Source organism: Thamnophis elegans, chromosome Z, assembly GCF_009769535.1.
Source record: "Thamnophis elegans isolate rThaEle1 chromosome Z, rThaEle1.pri, whole genome shotgun sequence".
In the NCBI taxonomy this organism is placed as follows: domain Eukaryota; kingdom Metazoa; phylum Chordata; class Lepidosauria; order Squamata; family Colubridae; genus Thamnophis; species Thamnophis elegans.
The window spans coordinates 109,257,314-109,278,993 of NC_045558.1; the positions used below are offsets into that span (position 1 = coordinate 109,257,314).

Consider the following 21,680-nt stretch of genomic DNA (forward strand, 5'->3'; position numbering starts at 1 on the left):
AGAATCATAAGATAGCATGTTATGAAATAACAGAGGATACATCTTTTCTACACTGAGCATAATATTTTTGCCAAATGAACATAGAAAAAAACTCTCAGTTTATTTCTTTTTCCTCTTATAACTCTTTTTAAACAACGATTTCATAATATTATTGTCCATAGTACTAGAAAAGCAAGTCATTGTAGCATTGTCATTTCATTCCACATTCCTCAATATTTTTACACTGAAATATCCCAAGGCACCCCCCCCCGAACAATCTATGGCCATATATTGTGCAAATTAACCCCCCAAAAATCAATTTGTATGTTAAATGTAGATAAAAGGAGCACATGTTCAGGATATATGTATAGAGAATACATTGTTCTTGGTAAAAAATAATTGCAGATATTTCATAGATTAAAAATATTTGTAAAGAAAAATGTGTGTGTTTGGAAAATATCCATGCATATATTTACATATTTATGGTGATAAGAACAATACACCGAAGAATTGAAAACTGAATACAATTAAATATCACAGCTATACTATTCACCTCTGTAATCAAGTTCACCATATGGACTGTCAGTTCATATTTGCAAATAGTAAATATGGTTTGATTATTCAACAGTCTTATTATATATGATAGCTATGTTTACCTTTTGGGGAGGACAAGATATGCTTTTGAGTTAGTATTGACTGATTGTGATTGCCTGGATTAGTTCCTGTAGTTTTCTTGGCAAGATTTACCCTTTCCTCCTGTATTTTATCATTTTAATAATCATTTATCATTTATTGCTTGTATGTCCTGTGGTTTTTCTTCAGAAATTTTCATCGTAAATGAATTAGCTCATACTTCTTCTGAAAAGATTTCAAAATGCACCTGATTATCAGGAAAAATGATATTGGTTTATGATGCAGTTCCTGTATATCTCTGTATATATAGCCTGCTTATATATTTTATCCTCCATCAATTCTAGACAAGCAGAGTTTCCACTGAATTCAGTTTTCACTGAATAGATGAATGTGATTTCTTTCAGCTTAATGTGAGTATGGTTATTTGGAGAATATTTTTCTTTATGAATATTTTCTTTTCAAAGAGGAATTAGGACGGTATACTCAGTTAACCTTATGCTTGTTCCTGAAAAGGTAGGCTGAAGGTTTATACTTTTTCCCAGACTCTCTACTTATATTGGGTTTTAAGGCTAAGAATGTGAGGTAGAAATAACATAATAAAGATGATTATATTTTTATTTTATTTATTAGATTTAGAAACTGACCATTTCCTTCACAGCAGGAAAATGGTGGTGTACCTATAATACATGGAATGCCATAAAATTGAATATAAAAATTTTAAATAGAGACAATATAGTTAAAATTTAACATTAAAAATTAATTAAAAGGCAGAGGGATTTCAGGAAGCTAGTCATCCTGATCTTTATACTAGGACTTTATACATCTTTGTCAGGTCCCAAAGGTTTTTCAAGAAGAAACTGGATTTTCTGGTTTTTCTTTGAAGATATTTCACTTCTGATTCAAGAAGCTTCTTCAGCTTCTTCAGCTTTGCCAGTTCTTTATACATCTCCTGAAAGTCAGGAGAGTCGGAACCAACTTAACTACTGGGGAGAGGTGAAGGTTCCAAAAAGCAAGGGGCAATGGCAAAGAAGGCTTTCTTTTTGGACTCTGCCATTCAGAATTCTTTAGCTGATATTGCCACAACACACCTTCCCTTCCTAACTGAGTAGGACAGGCCAAAGTAGTGAGATGAAGATGGTTCTATAGATAATCTGACTTTATTGTACTTGAGAGAAACATGTATGACAGAAAAAGAATTAGAGTATAATCATGACATGTGTATCATGTGCTACCATAACTGGATGGGTTTATAGTTCAGTCTAATTACATAATTTATTTTGTGTCTGGATATGAAACTACATACTAAGACATAACTTGTGCTATGTACATATGTATATTTCACATATAAATCATAGATGCAAGCGTGCACATGTATATGTTTAATTCTTACATTGAGGTTTTGTACAAAAGGCAGGCTGACCTTTTTAGATGTGCAAAGAAAAAAGTAGCATACTAAAATTCCAAAGCACATTTATTTTCCAAAGGCCTTGAATAAATTTATAATGTATAAAAATATTTTTATCATGCATGTCTTTATTTTTCATCCCTTAAATAACTACCTCATTATTGAGAACCTAACGTACTCAGAAGACTCACACTAGATAGGATTTAATTGGATTCTTTGCCATTGGCAAAAATAAAACCATATACAACCAGAACAGTAGTGGAGTATCAGAGATACACACATATTTGTAGCTGTATCATCTGTGATACAACACTAGATAGATATTTAACCTTTGTCTTGATGACTTTAGAAGACATTAATCTATATGAACATGACAGATAAATCTAGTCTTGGATCTACAGGTTTTCATTCCTTGTAATAATTTCTTTCACACTTTTCTTTTTCTTTTGTGAAAGAGAAAAATTCTCATTTCCCCAAATTTCAAATTAACTAGGTTGCTTGAGCCAAATCTGTTGGAAGAGTACTAGGGACATCATAAAAGTTTATGTCCACTTGAAAAGTGTTTAATTTAATTAACCTTTAATTGAAAAAAAATTTGATCAGTAATAATAGCAAATATTCAGCTATTTATTTTATGTCTTCATTTGCATTTCTTTTAGGTTTAAAGTTTTCTTTTTATTATTCTAGCTCCCAGATAGTGAGGGACTAGACTACATTAATTCCTTGTGGCAAAATAGAAGAAAAAGAACTGAAGAAAAATAAAAAATATATAATGTATTTTGCTGATAATGATGGAATATCTGTGGCAAAATAAAACAAAGGTAGTGCCAATAGTAATAGCCACCTTAGATACAATCCCAAAATATCTGGGGCATTCCTTGAACACCATCCACATTGACACAATCATAACCAGCCAGTTGCAAAAGGCAGCTTTACATGGATAGCTTACATACTGATATTTTAAGTTCATAGAACAACATCTCCCTATCCGAGGGAAGGACTCAATAGGTAGCTAAAAATATTAAATCCATTCTAACAATGTAGCTGATTGTGCAACAAACAATAATAATATAACAACAGCAACAAACAATTGTGTAAGGGTATAGTGGGATATTTTCTGAAAATGTTTCTTTCCCACAGAAATATCTGAAATCTTTAGGTTATTCAAAGAAAAAAAAACAGAAGAAAAATGGTAAGAACATATGTAATTTATTTCTCTATAACTGGAAATAAGTCATTGTTTACTGCCTTTAGAACTAAATAAATTTCAGCATGGAACAATGAAAGTGACATGTGTGATATTTTTTTTTGCAACTTCTAGAGTTTCCTATAATCATGATTGCTGAAAATGAGAATCAGTTTTTGACCTTTCTGTAGCCCTATAGCAAGCATATTACAAAGGAAAAAGGAACACCAAAAGGTCTTATGCAAATGTCAAACCTTTACATTTAGACAGTGTGACTGACCACTCAGTGATACTTAGCATCTGCTTCTTCATGTTGAACGATATTGAAGATGTTTCTGTCTTCCAAAAGTACACTGCCAAGAGTTAAATTGAACAGAATAAAATTTGACTGAATTCATTTCACCGAATTTGTTGCCTATGGAAAATTTATAAAATCTCTTTCTTTCTTTCAATAAAGGACAAATTTTCTAAACTGCCAGCTTCTGCTTCCAGGTAAAGAACATACTATAATCTTCTTTCTTGATTTATAGTCATTGAAATGGTAGGTATAAATCTTAATGCTAATTTGCCCCATCAAAGTGGCAATCCTAAACTTACTAACATTTGAATTATATATCCAATCACATCAATATTTTGCCAAGAAGGAAGAATAAAAATTTCATAACTCACAATGAACAACTCTGTCATTCACAGTAAATGCTGATCCTGGAGCAAGCCAGATTTCAGAGGAATCTGCTAAAGTAGATTTAGCTTTTATATGGTTGGTCAGATAAGAAGCAGTTCTATCCATTAGTTTAATTTTTGGTTTCAGTAAAATATGTTCACAAAGTGTCACTGACATTTTATTAATATAATATGTATTAATTTTGAGTAATCAGTATCATGATATATTGATGCCTGTTATCAAACATATAAAAATTAATATTGTCTTCTGCTACTTGGCTGACACCTGCTCTTGATGATGAGCAAAGAGGATATTTGTCAATTATATTTTCTCTTCTTTTTAATTTACAAACCACTATATACTCACACATTGTTCTAATAACCTTAATTTCCCCAGGCTACAGTATACATTTTTGTATGGACTTGATGTATGCTTTCTGAAAATTTTAAATTTAAATTGCAGATATAATCATTTAGAAAAAAATTAAAAATATAATCTTTGGTTCTAAATTTTTAATAACATAATATACAAGAGAAGAAAAAAAAACTAACCACCTTCTATTTGCATACAATTGTATCTTTTTGCATCTACAACACTTTAAATCATTAAGTGACCAGGTTACTTCAATATTTCAAGCATTGTAGATAGGGAGTGTTTGAATGATGAGTGATTTCTACCTTTCTGCATTTCTTTCCAAATAGTGACATCAGGATTTCAAGAGATCTATCAAATCATGAAAAACAGCATGTAGAGGCAAGAAAATGCATAGTGCAAAAATGTCTTCAGAAGTTTCACATTGAATGTCCCAAGGTAAAAATTCATACATAACATTGGAAAACATGTTAAGAGTGTTGGGGGAGGGGAAGAGTCAGAATTTGCTTTAATTTAAGGTTGCTTTAATTTAAATTAAACAACTTAATAAGCAGCATAATAACATACTATATAGTAAATCATTGATACCCCTTTTTCACATTCAAACAAAAGCAAATTTGAAGGGGCTTATGAGATACAACTAGGGTTCAAGGCATGAGTGGATCTATACAGCAGATGGCTCTTTCTTAGGGAAAGCAGAAAAGTAATGGCTCCATTGTTGATGAAATTTCTAGCAGTGGTTTACCTATAACCTGCCCAGGAAAAAGAGGGGTAATCTGTTATTGGTTGAATTAAGGTTTAGTAAAGCTGATTTTTTAAAAAAGAAAAGATCTAAGAAAGAAGATAGACCATAGTGGGGTAGAAATAAATGGATTTGCATGAGAGATTGGAAGGAAGAATGAATTGGAAAAATAGGAGACAATGAATAATATTTGAATGAATGTCAAATTCATTTCAACAGCAGCTTGATAATTAAGAAAAGTGTATTTTTGTGTTGAATTTATATATGGTACTAAATCATAACTTGTTTCATAGTAGTTTGTTGATGATATAATAATAGCTGGTTTCACACAGCATGCTAAGCTATAAACCATAGTTTACAAAGTATAACATTTGAGTTCATGCAATACATTTAGCCACACTAACAAATATTATTATATATTAACAAATGCCTGAGTACGTGAGTAAAGAATTTGTGGTACAAAAAAGCAATGATATTCATAGGGCATTTTGTTACTATTATAATGAAAATTTTAAGTTTTTGTAATTAATTGTACATGAACAGAATCAGTTCATAATTGGAAACGGAAGAGAAGAAGTCATGGGAGAATTACATGCTAAATTTTAAAAGACACATTATATGTTACGAGATTAGGTGTAAAATAAGGTTCTAATTGACAGATTTTTAATGCTATGATAAATGACATTTCCAAACACACACCCGCCATTCATCATATATTTAAGAGTTCAGTGTTCAACTTGACCAGTGGATATTATCAAAAATAATAATTATTTTTTCTGCCCCCAGGACAATGTCCCCACTATTGCTGTACTGGGTTCAGGTGGGGGACTGAGGGCTTTAATTGCACTGCAGGGAACCCTGAGAGAGCTGCAGGAACATGATATGCTGGATATAGTGATGTATCTTTGTGGAGTATCAGGTTCAACATGGTAAGTGGCAACAAACTATATTGGTGGATGACTTATACATTTATAGACATAGCACCTGAACAAAAGGCAAGACATCTGATAAAATTACCTCTATCAATTCTTCAGGCTGTAGGTGGATGAATCTATGACATGGGGATGGCATTTGAAAGAATAGAGACATAGCTGGAAGGAGAGAGGAGTTTTAAAAGTCTTGATATTTAAAATCACATGTCAATTCTTGAAAATAAATAGCTTTTTCACTAAGCAAGTCTTCTGAGTAAATCAACTTTAAACATTTGTCCAGTAGTTTTATATGTATATATTAATCACTCCCACAGCCATCCAGATAGGGAAAAACCCTCTTTCGTGACCTATTTTCTCCAAGGAGTCGTAAATAAAGCACACATGCCATTCTTTTTAGCTTTTTGCACAGAATTCTGATAACCACTACTTTTTGTTCCTGAACTAGGAACTAAACATAATTATTGGGATTTGCTGGGACATATTTTATGGACAGGGACATGACTGCTACTATCTCAGGCAAAATAGAAAAGTTGGGAAATGTGCATTTTTTAACCCTTAGTTTTCAGGTTTGGGGTAATCCTCCACTATTGCTGTGCCAACATTTACCTATTTTCAAGGTGTATGTCATACATTTATGAAAATGAAGAATGGGGAAAACAACTAAAGAGTTTGGAAGAGAAGTTATGTGAGAAACTGGTAGATCCACACCGGGATTGGATCAAAGCGTTAAAAAACCTGATTGAGTCAAGTAAAGATGACACATACTCCTTGACTGATTTCTGGGGTTGTTTTGCAGTTTACAAAATAATTCATGAAGTGAGTATAACGAATTCCTTTTAATAAATATTTTATTGTTCCCTAGAATATGATGGATGCTATAACTGTTTTAAGTGATTTAAGAAACAAACATGCAAATGTTCTCACGAAACAATAATGCGATATCTTTTGCACTTTTTCACTCTACCCTGCCACAACTGCTTTAGGAAGGAAGAAAAGGAGGGAGATAGGAAGGGAGAGAGGAAAGGAGAATAATGGATAACTACTTTCTTATGGAAGAAAAACAAAATGGAAATTATTATTGTAAAAATACAACACATGAGATTGTATTTAATATTGAGGAGTGGAATGTTCCAACTCATTCTCTTCCATTCCACTCTACTGTATTCCATTCCAATTTCTCAGCATTTTCCCCCCTCAGTAGTATCAGTAGTGAGTATCCTTAAGCATATGAAATTTTCATTGGACTCTCAGAAAGAAATCATTTGTTTGTAAAGTTACATGAAATAAAAGAGAATTTTTCCCTTTCTTATTTTAAGACAGTAGCTTCAATTTATAAAACGTAACACTTACCTACATGGATGTACACTTGATTAAAATCCCTTGTCTGAAGTAGACTTTTATATGAATAGGAAAGCTAATGTTTCCTTCAGACTGTGCTTCATTTTTATGTGGAAGAGATTTTGTCATGACATTTTCTAAGTATCCATATTAAAGTAATTTAACAAGCCCTGAAGTTGGCAAGATTTTGGAAATGGTTTGCTCTTGCTTCCCAGGGCTAAGAGAAATTATCCACCTGGCTTTCTTCCTAAAGTGGGATTAGGACTCACAGTGTCCCAGAACTCACATATACTGAAGTGCTAATTAAATCCATATAGTTTATATACGATACGTAACTTGGCTTGGATTATTTGCTTATAAGTTTCTTTCTCAACAGCTGGATGATCATCATCTGTCTGATGAACAGACAATTTGTAAGAATGGGATAGTTCCTTACCCAATCTATGCAGCAGTGGATGCAACCAAATTAGATGATGCTGCAAATCGATTCCACTCAGGTAAACACTAAAATCTATCTATGTTTATCACAACTTTCATTTTGAAATCAACACATGCTGGATTCATTCTGTCTGTCTGTCTGTCTGTCTGTCTGTCTGTCTGTCTGTCTGTCTGTCTGTCTCTCTATCTATCTATCTATCTATCTATCTATCTATCTATCTATCTATCTATCTATCTATCTATCTATCTATCTATTTATCTATCTATCCATACACACACACACACACACAGACACACACACAGACAATGTATACATACATACATTAGATAGATAGATAGATAGATAGATAGATAGATAGATAGATAGATAGATAGATAGATAGATAGATAGATATTGTTTGGGGAAGTCACAAATATATATTATCTTTTTAATCTGCACTTTTGAGGCATATTTTTTCTGATAATATTATGTATAACAATGTCTTTAATACAGGTACAGATACTCATCAATTTATGGTTGCTAAATAAGTCATGCCCAATTTTATGATCTAGTTGCCATAGTTGTTAAGGGAATCGCTGCAGTTATTAAGGGAATCATGCTGTTAGTAAGCAAATCCAGCTTCCACTATTGCATTTTCTTGTCAGAAGCTGGCTGAGAAGTTAACAAAGAGTGGATCACATGAGATGCTGCAACTATTGTAAATAAATGCTGGTTGCCAAGCACCCAAATTTTGATCATGTAATCATAGGGATCTACTGAGAGTCATAAGCCTGAGGGGTAGTTTTAATTGGTTGCTAAATGAATTTTTGGAAAAGGAAGATAACCAGTAAGAAATGACTTCAAACTTTGAGGCACTCTTCATGCAATAGCAGGATATTAAAAGAAATACCCTGCTTTGCAACAGTAGTACTTACATGTTCAAACTGTAATTTTTCAATCTCTTTAAAGATATCTGGTTTGAATTTACACCACATGAGAGTGGATTCTTTAACCCTGGAGCATTTGTCGATGTGACTTATTTGGGAAGCAAGTTCAATAATGGCAAACTGAAGGAAAAGAAGAATGAAAAGAAAATGACTTATCTGAGAGGTATCATTGCTTTTGATAGACATATACTGATATAGAATATGCAGTCTGGCAGGGGGGTTTAATTACATAGAATCTTTACTTCAGTTGGAATATTGGACAGACTACTATACATAAATTGTACAAGGTTACTGATATGTTTGCAGCCATGTTATTATCTTTGGGAGAACTAGTAGTGGAAATTTTGAATAGTTCAGGGAACTGGCAAATAGGCTGGCCCCGCTCCTGCTGCCTCCCAGCTGATTTTCACACACCCACAAAGCCACATCATGACCACAAAGCCACACACACAGAACTGATAGTAAAAAAAAATGAATCCCATCACTGGAATGAATGTAATGGTTCATATAAGAGAAGGCATACTATTGTGCAGTTGTAGTGCAATAAGTCTGCAATTCAATATGCACATATCTGAGAATAAATTAGGGTGATAATGGACTCATAGAAATTTACTTTGCAGTACATATTTCTAGAATTGCACTAAAACTCCCAAATCTTATAAATTTAAAGGATGGGGAATGACAGCATTAAGGGATTCTTCACACATTCTTCACACTCTGAATCCAAAGTAGTGATGTGGTAGTACCGTACCTGCTGCCCTCACCTACGTTCAAAGGGAAATGTTCTCTTTCCTAATCTGTACTCTGTTGCATGGAACACTCATACCCTACTGATTCTGTTGGGTAATAATATATTTGTAGACAGCAGAATAGAAGATAAAGGGAAAAAATCACAAAATACAAAGATCTTCAAATAGAAGGAAAGTGACTGTGGAAAAAAGGAGTAAATGTGGTAATGGGTATTTGGGTACAATGCCACAACATCTGGAGCACCATTTAAAACATTTAAACACTCTCAGCATTGACAAAATGTCCATTAATCAATTGCAAAAGGCAGCTTTACTTGGAAAGTCCTGGGACAGTACATATTATTAAGTAACAAAAACTGTCTATCCCACAGTTAGAGAAGGATTTGAAAGGTGGATAAACATCCAAACAACCGTATGATGAACCATAATGAAATACATTATTGTTGCAGCATCAACAAAGGTATAACAGATGCAGGGATGTGCAGTCAAGACAGGCAGGGGAGGCAGAGCCTCACCACTGTCATCATAAAAAGAAAAAAAATTAAAAGGAAAAAGGCAAGAGCTGAGGTCAGGCTGAGCTAGTTGCTGCCAGAGCGCCATCTGCTTAGTGCTTAACTGTTTAAAAAAAAGCCTCTAAAATAGTGCCCTCTACAGGAGACGGCAAGAGAACGACGTACATTATCTAGTCTGACTTTTTATGATCACTCAAGCAGAGTTAAGCAAGGGTTAAAAGCCGAAAAATTCCTGACGTAGATGAGGCACGTCATTCTCCTGCCTCCTCCCGTAGAGGGTGCTTTTTTAGAGGCTTTTTTAAACAGTTAAGCAGAGTCATCCACGGTGACTCTGGCAGCAACTAGTCCAGCCTGACCTCAGCTCTTGCCTTTTTCCTTTTACATTTTTTTTCTTTTCATGATGTCAGGCAAGAGCAGAGTTGAAATCATCTCTGAAACAGTTGGAAAAGGCACGTGTGGGTTGGAGGGAGGAGGAGGAATTCAAACTTCATCCTCCTGGTGCAACTTTGTTTGTGTGTGGGGGGTTGAGTTTGAGAGAGGTGAGAGGGCGGGAGAGAGGGAGGAAGGAGGGGAAGGGAGAAGAAAAAGAAAAAGAAAGAAGAAAGCTTATTTAGCAAAGGAGAAAAACAAATGTTGTCACTTTAAATCGGAACTGAGCATGCCTGGCTGTGGAATTCTGGGAGTTGAAGTCCACAAGTCTAAAAAAATTCACTGCACGTCACTGAACAGATGTTATACATGTTTCCAGATTTATAACATTGAGGCATGTGGTGTCTAAATGTGACAAACCCCTTCCCTTTGCAATTTTTATACACACACATAGTTTTTATCTCTAATATCTTACATTTATAGCTATGATTTATTGCACGATCTAGAATACAGTACTGTGTAATTTAAAAATGATAGTTTAACTTTTTTAGGATAAGAAATCCAAAATACCTGTTTATTTGTTATGATTTTTATTTTCTATGAAGCACACACAGTGCTTTTTAAAGTGAGAAAATAAGATATTGTGATTTCAAAGAAAGACGCTATCTTTATGAGTGGTTCCAATACTGCTTTTAGGGAAAACAGTTGTCTTGAGGTGATGGGAAAGATCAAAATAACAAATAATGGAGGTGATACATACAAGTCTATATCTCACCTGAGGTTTCTCCAAATAATGACCAAATTGTTATTTTCAATATGATCAAGGGGCCAAATTATTAAATAAATATGCTTGCTCATTTTACTAAGTTTCTAGAAAACTATTCCTTTTCTTTCAGGATTATGGGGAAGTGCTGCTGCAGATTTCAAAAAAGACATGAAAGCTTCAATGGGTATTTTAATAGGTATTTTAATAGGTATGTTTCATATTGACCCAAAAAGTTATCCAAGATTTGACTGTGACCCAATTGAGCAAAGAAAGTGTCAGCATTCCAGAAAAGCTAGATAAAAAAAAGATATTTATCTTAAAAAAAATATTCCTTAAAAGATATGCGCACTGGTGGGACAAATTTTGCCACATGCAAAGTGAAGAAAATTACTTTCCAGTGAATAAATGAATTTCAAACTTATGTACTCTTATGACCTCTTATATGGAAATTTTAGCTGATGTAAAGTCAGATTGTTTTCCCAGATAAATATTGTTTAGAAAATGCTGAGATAGCTATAACAGCACAGCTGTTTATTTTTGTTTCATTTAATGTTAGAACATATACTTTAGCATTGAGCTATAAAATCGGATTGAATTTTGATTGCTAATTAGGATTTGTTAGATTAAAAGATTTTAGAACTGGCCATATAATAGATTGAAAAAAAATGTTAAAACTGCCCAGAAAATAAAGGTAGTTCAGAAAAGTATACTTACATACAATTAATTAAAAAATTAAAACTGTCAAATAAAACAGTCCTGGATGACTTGACAATTGATCAAAGAAGACATTTTCAAGTCTTTAATTTGGAGATAATAACTTTCAGGTGTTTATATGACCAGATGAACTTAAAAAGATGTTAAATAATTGAAAGGTTTATATATAGACAAAGTTTTTCTTTGAAATGTGACATGTTTTTAAAGAGGTTGTGAACATATTTATAAACTGAAACTGTTTGACTCTATTATATTTCTAGATATCCTTAAGAAGTTTATTTTTTATTATGAAGCATCAGGTAAGTTCCCCAACTTGTTAGAAGTACACAATATCAGATCTATTCAAAAGAAAACCACTCTCTTTTTATCAAGTCTAAACCCCTGTATTTGCACTGTGCAATATTGATAGTAGCTTTTTTGTCAAAAGAATAGAAATGTCAGCTTGTGAAAAAGCACAAGTCCAAAATTAGAATACTATGATATTACCAGAAAAGTTTGGTAAGGACAACAGAAAACAAAAAGATACAGGATTTTTTCAGTACATGTTCTCCAAATTCCACTTTTTATCACCACCTGGAGATGCTAGAAAAGAGATATTTTGTACATGCACAAAAATCTCATCCAGTTAATCAAACACTGGAGAAGATTCCAAAATGATGTCAATGTCATGTTAAGTTCAAATATTTTGCCTCATTACCTTACAGATAAAGGCATATTGTTAGGGTTTAAGCACCTTGTCAAGGAACCATACAGCTGCTAGGCACAGGATGGCTATACAAGTAGTCTTTAATTCATTAATGACACTTCAAATTGTTCTTTCCACAAGAAGCAAAGCTTCTCTTTTTGCTTCAAGTGATAGCCTAATATGACCTGGCAATTATAGTGCTATGATAATACTTAAAAACAAACAAGGGGCAACTTGTTAAGAAAAGAATGTTCTGTGAGTGACTGAACTGTAGCTTAAAATCTGGGTGGAATTGGGCAAGATTTTTTTTTATGCTGTATCATAAGAAATGGGCACTCACTTTGTAGATATAAAAATTATTTAACAATGTCATTCTATTTTTGAAGAATACAGATGCTCCTGTGTCTACTGTAAAGTTGCTTTAGAGACAATAAAGTTCTTCCTAGATGTTATGGAAAGCCAAACATGTATGATGGAAAATAAAACACATGCAGATGTTAAGAAGCATATCACAAACATTACAGAAATCCTAGAAAGTAAGTTTCCTAAAAAGCAAGTTGACATTAAAGAATGGTATGTTTTAGCTTTTTTCTGTTTTTGTGAAATTCATCATGATTTCACTAGTGGCTTCTTCTTCTGATTCATAGCCTGAAGACAAATTCCACTAGCAAGAATACAGTAGTGAATTATCTTGTAGAATTAGACATGGGTATCTAATTGTATCTAAGAGAAGGAGTTTTCTTGTCCATTTCATTTAGCTTTAGATTGAGCTTTGGGTCAGAATACCTATTAGATTTTCAAAATCCAGCTGTTTTTACTAAATAAAACCCAAAGTAATTGGCAATTAAAGTATACATGTACATGTCCACAATCCTATCTATTCTGTTTCTCTCTTTTGAAATAGGCAACATTATGCAATGTGCAATGTGCAGTGTGTTGTTTTTCTATATAGAAAAACAGAAGAAAAATAGTAATCCAAAAAATTAAATCCACGTGATAAGAAGAAAATAAAATATGGTTCAGACTAACAGACTAACACCAATACCATTCACTATATATGTTTGAACCCTTGCAAAGTATTGGGGTGGGGGAGATCCCCAAAAGGCAAGATGTTGGTCCATTTCATAAACTTATAAAAACCAGTGAGATTTTGATCATGGATGGAATCATGACTTTTTGGACTTTCCTCACAGAAACCTTTAAGCCTTGCATATTTGGTTGTTATCTTTATTGGATTTATAAGTCTCACTATCCTCCAGCTAATAATCTGCTAGCATTGTTCCTTCCTATTTTAGTTCTAGTCTGTTTTATAAATTAAGATTTCACTAAATTCAGTTTGGAAGAATGTTTGGAAATATAATCTAGTGTGCAATTTAAGAAATATGAATAGCAGATATTCCAAAGATTTGAACTGATGGCATATTAAGTTTAATGTTTTAATGAATTCTTCCCATCTCCAATTATATTAAAAAGACAAAGGGCCCAGTGATACCTACAACTTTTGTTGTACCCTGAAGGAAATTGATTATTCTTTAGACCTAACTGAAAATGGAAAACACATTTTGAAACTGGTGGAGACCTTACAGTTAGAATTTACAGGTAAGTTTGATTCACAATGTATATATTTTTAAACTCTCCTATAGACCAGTTCCTTCCATTTTATTTGATGGTGCTTAAGTTCTTCTTACTGTTGTTGTTATTATTGTAATAATATTTTCTCCCCTTTATAAATAACTCAAAATGATGGAAATACCTAATACTGCTTTTTAAACAAAGCTGCAAAATTAGGCTGAGAGAGAGACTGGCTCAGTTAACTAGCCAGTTTTTTTGGGTGGTTCACAATACATATATACTATACATACTTAGAATATTTTCTTTGTACAAGAAATATGGTAAATTGTTTTCTTGCAAAATCATTTTACTGCATATCACTGACATTTTTAAAAATTATATGTGTATTTGCACAGCTGAAAAAAAAGTACTCATCGATCACAAAGAAATTACAACAAGTAAGTATCATATGCACATTAATGTCATCCTCATTGTTATTTTATTAGAAATAAATTTAGAAATATGAAAATGAAGTTCTAAGATATATATTGTTTGCTTTTTTGCCACAGTGATTTGGATATTTGTTATTTGAGTATGTGTCCTTAAATTTTTCATTCTTTGTTTTAAATTATGAGAAAAAAGTAACTTGGAACTCTCTAAATCCATATCTACTGTAGATAACAGCTGTAAGCTATTCACCTTAAGTCCGGAAAAGACTTTCATAAAGATTTCTGCCTGAACAGCTTATGTGTGAAAACTACATCTTCTTGGAAAATCTGGAAAAAGAGAGTTAAAATTATTAGGATGGATCAGGGAAGATCTAATTCTATTCTCTATTTAGTTTAATTAACCAAAGTGAATTCATTTGAATTTTCCTTTAGATGTACAAGGTTTTTTTTCCTCTCCAATCAATCTAAAATCATATTAAATAATCTATCTGAATGACATGATTCAATCTTTAAATTAAACTCTTGCACAGTCCCATGGTTGTTTGGTGATATATAGAACTTTAATAGATAAATAGATAAATTCCAAGAGATATACATGCACAACCACTGCTCTATAAACTTACTACTTTCTAGGCACATTTATTACCTGCCCCTCCTTGCAGATCACTGTTCCTCTAGTATTTCCATAATTGAACTACTAGAATACATAAACAAAATTTAAAATTGAAAGCATCATTTCTTTTCTTTGTTTAAAGAAAATAAAAATAAAAACAGAACATCGCCATCTCAGACATCCCAATTATTCTTTTAAAATATTATTCACAGCTCTGCCATTCTGATGACCTTACCACATTCAGCTGCTAAAATAAATTCATAAAATGTAACTTCAACCTCTAATCTACAGTTTTATTCTGCTGTGAAAATAAATTATTGAAACAGGTTTTTTCTTTCCATTTGCAAAACATTTATAGCCTTAAAAAGACTATTGATATTTTTTATTAAATTGCATTTTGCAGAACAGCTAGACAAGGAAATACACTGCATATTTGGTGTGCAATTAAAATGTAGTTAAAATATACATAAAATCAAATCAGATTGTATGGTTATCATCATTTCCTTTGGGGGCACCACTGAACTCAAGAATAATAAACTACTTTTTCTGCAATCTTCACTTCAGAAAAAGTTACATGAACCTCAGTGTTAAGTTATTACCAGTATTTCAGAACTAACCATTTTATAATGTTAAAAAACTGTTCTTTAAAACAACACTCATTGCTCTGTTTCCAAACTTCTGCTATTAGTCATAAGTGAATTGGAAATGAATACAGAGAAGATTACTATGCAAGAGTCAAATTGGGAGTTCCTAGTACATGGTGAGTTCACCATTAATATTCTAGGATGATAAATAGCTTCAGCTTTAACCATCAAGTTTACCAATTTATGGGATGAACAAGTTATGGGATGTGATAGCTTTTTCTAAACTAAGACTGTGATTTAATGTGAATTATGTGTCAAAGGCCAGACACAAAAAAATAGTGAATTAGACCAGGACAACTAAATTATTTTCCTTTTATAAGTAATACATGTTCAATACTATTATTTTCAATACATAACTTTAATACTTTCACCTTTCTTTTACATGCAAAGTATTTACCAAATTTTGATTTTACATTTTTTACCATGGTTTCAGGCTTGTTATTTGTGAAGCCACAATAGAAAGACTGCTTTTCACAAGTTCCCTAGAAAATTATGATCATGTATATAGGATATCAGTACTAAATGAAAAAAAAAACATTTTCATATTATTAATATTGTAATATTGTTATTATTTTGCAGATATATGGGACATCGTTACATTTATGTACAAATCTCTTGCTTGCATCCTTACATGGAAATGGGGAACAATTTCTAACTATACTTACAAATGCAGTAAGGATAACTTAAGTATATATGAATGCATATGAATGTACATTTATTTCTCTTCAGTTGTGATAGTCTTTTATGATCAGAATAAAATGGACAAATATATCTTTAAGTTAAATCCTATTAATTACACCGATATAGATTTCTTGGCAGGGTTACAGAAATGGTTGCCTTACCTATGAAACCTAATAATTTCTATATGGTTCTCATCCAAATACTAAACATGCCTAAGCCTGATAAGTTTGCAAAATCAAGCAAGAATACTTAGATCCTTTAAATTGCTACCACATTTGGGAGGTGAATGTATATGTTTACCTTTCTCAGCAAGCCAAGCAAAATTAAATGTTATCTATCATATTTATTTATTTATTTATTTATTTATTTATTTATTTATTTATTATTTATTTATTTATTTATTTATTTATTTATTTATTTATTTATTTATTTATTATTTATTTATTTATTTATTTATTTATTTATTTATTTATTTATTTATTTATTTATTTATTATTTATTATTTATTTATTTATTTATTTATTTATTTATTTATTTATTTATTTATTTATTTGATTTTATCCCATCTTTATTGCTTTATTAGTAATTCAAGGTGGTAAACATATTCCTCCTCCCCACCACTAAACAAATATGTGAAGTTACTTGTGCTGAGAGAAAGTGACAAGAGTCACTCAGCTAGTTTTTATGTCTAAAACAGGACAGAATTCACAATTTCCTTGTTTCTAGGCTAGCATCTTAACAACTACATCAAACTACTGGCAACATAATACACGAAGAACATGTTTAAAATGCTGATTAATAGTTCCCTGACACTTAAAGTATAGGCCAGATAAAAGAAGTAATTTTAACAAAATGGCTACTGGATAACTGTGTTCTACTGCCAAGAGCAAAGATGTACTTAAAAAGTCAGTTTCTAACAGTAGCAATGAGGCAAATCTGTGCTTTATGTGCTTTCTAACATTGAGTTAGATTAGATAGTTATCCTGAATTATCTAAAGGAGCTCATTAGGTGACCTTAAAAATAAGAAAAATTTCATTGTAGACATTTGATGCCTTAGGATATGGTACAATATATTTTGAAGTGATTGTAAAGACAATACTAGAATAATATTATGATAACTTCTCTATCATTTTGAATCACTTTGTTTTCTATCCCAGAGAGGAAAGGATAATGCTTATCAGAGCTAAGAATTTAGATAGATGGGAGCATAAGACATTTTCACAGTTCCAGATTAGGTTTGTATTGTGTAAATGAATCATTCAAAGTGATTTATACAGCTAAGTAATGAAGAAAATATTTTGTTTTCTCCCCTTAGTTGACCTGAAAGACAAAGACCTGACTGATAAAACAAATATTCAGTTGGTAGATGCTGCCTTTGTCATAAATTCTGCTTACCCGCTTATCTTGCGTCCAGAAAGAAAAGTGAAACTCATTCTGTCTTTTGATTTTAGTGAAGGAGATCCTTTTGAAGTATGTTTTTCATATTGGTATTTTTTAATAATAAATATATGTACTTTGAGATACTTATATTGTTCAAGCTGAAATTTATTGATACATTTTAGGAGTTAGTCATAATAATTGTCACATGGCATGCAATTCAGTTTCACAAATTATTTCTTGTAACAGTCCAGTACTTCTTGATAGAAAAAGATATAGCCAATCTTCTTTGAAGGGTCATCCCAAGTTGTGATCAGTACTTTCTTTATATGAATCATGCCTGTGTTATTGATAGATAAGACATAACCTGTCTCTCTTGCTAATTAAAAGCAGGGCACATAATTGTTTTCAAGAGTTATTTCAAATCAGCAGCAGATCACTTGACTAATGAATGAAATGAATCACCCAGTCCAAGTACTTCATATCATAGAAAGGACACCAGTTAAGGCTTCCTCTTTACACAAATTTATCTAATGTATGAATACCATCCCTATTGGTAGAATTGACCTCTTTGCCATATCCAGATTTATACTTTTCAAAATGTCATGATGCAACTGAGAACTGAAAAGTACATTCAACAGGTCTGTGTTAAGTAATAGGAAACATAGAAATACAACAAATCATCTTAAAAAAATTACAAAAATAGATTAAAGGCCATTCTAAAATAGACATGAAAAGCTGACTGTATTTAGTCTTTTATAGCAAAAACAAAAACAAAAGGTTCCCATGAGTCCTGAATATCTGAACAATATATTTTGACATAAACTTTTGAGTATTATAGCATGAGGATCATAGTACATAGAATATAGTATGAGGCTCAAGTACATAGAATATAGTGCTAAGAAAATATATACATATATACTGCTGTTATTGGAATAAAAGAAACTGGAATAGGTCTTACTTATAGGATCCTATAATTGTATAGTATATTGTTGCACTGATAAGTTGCTGATAGCAATAAAATTACGTGAGAAATTTGTACACATTTATTTTAGCTCAACTGTTTAACAATTAAATGTTAATTTAATTAAAAGAGTCATGATGGTGCAGTTGTTAAAATGCAGCATTACAGGCTAATTCTGCTGACTGCCAACTGCCAGCAGTTTTGCAGTTCAGAACTCACCAGGCTCAAGATTGACTCAGTCTTCCATCCTTCCAAGATTTGTAAAATGGGGACCCAGATTACTGGGGGCAATTTGCTGACTCTGTAAACTGCTTAGAGAGGGCTGTAAAGCACTGTGAAGTAGTATATAAGTCTAAGTACTATTGCTATTGCTAAATTAGTCTTATTCCCAAGTTTGTCGTAAGTGAGAAAGGGTCTAAAAAAGTGACATGCTGCTGTTTGAGTTGTGAGGTTTTTGATATCAGATATTTGGGGAAGAGCATAGAGAATGGTCAGTCTACCTATTGTGTGTATTTACTTGGACTGCAATGGAAGATTTTATTATGATTGAAGTATTGCAAATAAATACATGGTGCTGCTTGTGAAGACAATTTATAATATGCAGCTGGTGTGGAAACTGGTAGAAGTTAGCTAGTAAAACCCACTGTTGTACAATTACATTTCTATATAATCAATTTCAATAGACTTTTGGCTTTAATTCAAAATGCTAGCCATTATCATAAAGCCTTATTTGGTGGAATACATCACAAACACCTCACAATGCATGACTCTTTTGCTTATTCTGTATATTGACTCTTCCCCAAGGTGTAGGAGACATAGACAAGCTGTTAGGCCTTCTCAATAATAGTGTCTTGTCTTGTTTTGTTTTTGTAGTGTACAATCCAGAATTCTAAATTAGGGCTGGTATACAAAAACTGTGAAACAAACCAATATGTGTTCTTACAGACTAGCCAGAGATCAACATTTTTATGAGGATGCAGTACTTCATAATAGTTTGTTTTACATAATATATTAAACTGCAATGTGATTATTGAGTGTGTCATAGTTAATATATGATTTAAAATATGACATTATTTCAGCTCAATCCAGTTCAAATGTCAATTTTCTCTTTTGATCTACTTTACTTCGACTTGATTGATTGATATCTTACTTTTACTGATTCATAGCATAATTAATTATTTGCTATGTAGATACAATCCCTCTCAGTGTAGACACCTCATCTGTGGTATAGAGTTTGCAGTTTGAATTTATTTTATTAAGTATCACTTTTCCATCTTCTCTTCCCACAGACTATCAAGGAAGCAAGTCAATACTGTAAGGAAAACAAGCTTCCCTTTCCTGAAATTGATGCCCGTAATTTAGACAAGGATAAAGACAACCCTGAAGACTGTTACATCTTCAGAAGCAATGGTTGTCCAACTGTCATGCACTTTCCACTTTTCAACAAAGTGAACTGTGAAGGTATATCACGTGTTCTTAATAAATAGTTCAAAGTGAATAGGAGTCAGTCTTTCATAGACAAAACAAGGAGTACACTTTGTAAATATTCATTTCCTATATCCTGGGATAAGTTTGACATGACAGATAGTTGATGCCTTCTGAGCAGGAAGATTTAAATTAATACCTTTTCATTGAGTTTTGTTTGCAACATTGAACTTAGAAAAGCTTTCCTCTAATTTCTGTGCCTTATAACATGATTGGTTGTGGATAATTTCCCATTCAGATAAATTCCCCAAACTGGACTGACAAATTGGATTGGATTGCATTATGGATATAATTTTAATTCAGTCATTAAAATGTTGCTATTTTATATAATCAATATTATGTTTTTTTGGTATGAAAATCTTTCCAAAGATTGCTTTCTAATGCTGAGAAAATACTTTTTTCTAAGTATTTAAAGAAGCCCTAATTGTTTAAAAGGATTTTTTAAATCTCCTTTTATATTTTATTGAATTTATGTTGAAGGGTACCAAACAAAATACAGGTATAGATTTACTTCTAAGTTGAAAGCATGTTATTATAGGAAATGTTTGTTTGCTTACTGAATTTGGTCCTTTTTGTTTTCCAAGGTCACGTATCGGACTGGCGTAATAGGTATAAAACCATCAGCACATCTTACCCAGAGCAAGACATCCAAAATCTTCTTGAAGCAGCAAAAATAAATGTGCGAAATAATGCTGAAAAAATCCTGCAAACATTGAAATCTGTAGCAAATCCTTAACAACTCTACATTGTGGATGTGAATGTTGAGATTCTCTTTATCTTAAAGGCAAAAAACTTGAGGAATCCTAGAATTAAAGGATAGTTTTATTGAAATCTTATAATTTGTAGTTTAATAATTAGTATATTTTACTTTGTTTGTTTTTATTTTGCAAATACTTTTCTAGGTAAAAATGCTGAATATGGATCACTAAAATTATGTTTCTTGTTATAATATATAGTTTGCATTTATACACTCATTTTTATCATAGGTAGCTGGAGGGTGCCGTAGATGTAATAGGTTGGCAAAAAATAACTATTCTCAGAATTATCAAATTATTATTAATTCTCACTTGATTATTGTTTTTACAAAGGCTGTGAGTGTTCATCACTAGAAGAATGCTTGTTTTTTGCCATCTCCCATCTAAAGTATTCTAGAGCATGGGGGGGGGGGGATCAGTATATAATGTCTGCTTCCAAAGTTACAAAATAAAGTTCACCAGAATGCAACAAAATAAAATGTATATCATTGTATTATTTCCATCCGAATGACAAGATAGGTGCATACATTGATAAATGAAACTATATATTGTGAAATGCTTTAAAAATTATTTGAATTGTTATTTTTATACATTAATACTCTTTAGCAATTTTATAATTTAACATAATTTCCAATATCAGTAGTACATGCAACTTATAACAAATTATTTTGTGTTATCTATTTTATGAAATTGATGAAACAGAAAATGCAGCAGTAATTGAATTGAATTATCAAATAATCAATAATGGA

At 32.0% G+C, this 21,680-nt stretch overlaps 1 protein-coding gene and 1 long non-coding RNA gene across 2 annotated transcripts; both read left to right on the plus strand.

The window, feature by feature from the left end:
- The first annotated feature begins 1,107 nt into the window (after positions 1-1,107).
- LOC116521302 (cytosolic phospholipase A2 gamma-like) lies at positions 1,108-21,533 on the plus strand. The gene is made up of 17 exons (XM_032235988.1): positions 1,108-1,125; positions 3,158-3,209; positions 3,897-3,963; positions 4,569-4,677; positions 5,768-5,910; positions 6,531-6,729; positions 7,628-7,748; positions 8,639-8,779; positions 11,143-11,220; positions 11,987-12,025; positions 12,798-12,947; positions 13,885-14,010; positions 15,677-15,784; positions 16,248-16,340; positions 17,666-17,820; positions 19,981-20,152; positions 20,761-21,533. The coding sequence occupies exons 1-17, from the start codon at positions 1,108-1,110 to the stop codon at positions 20,910-20,912; spliced, it is 1,923 nt and encodes a 640-aa protein (XP_032091879.1). The 3' UTR covers positions 20,913-21,533.
- Positions 11,992-14,078, plus strand: LOC116522664. The gene is made up of 3 exons (XR_004256986.1): positions 11,992-12,025; positions 12,798-12,947; positions 13,885-14,078. It is a non-coding gene; the product is annotated as an uncharacterized LOC116522664 (long non-coding RNA).
- Positions 21,534-21,680: the final 147 nt, after the last annotated feature.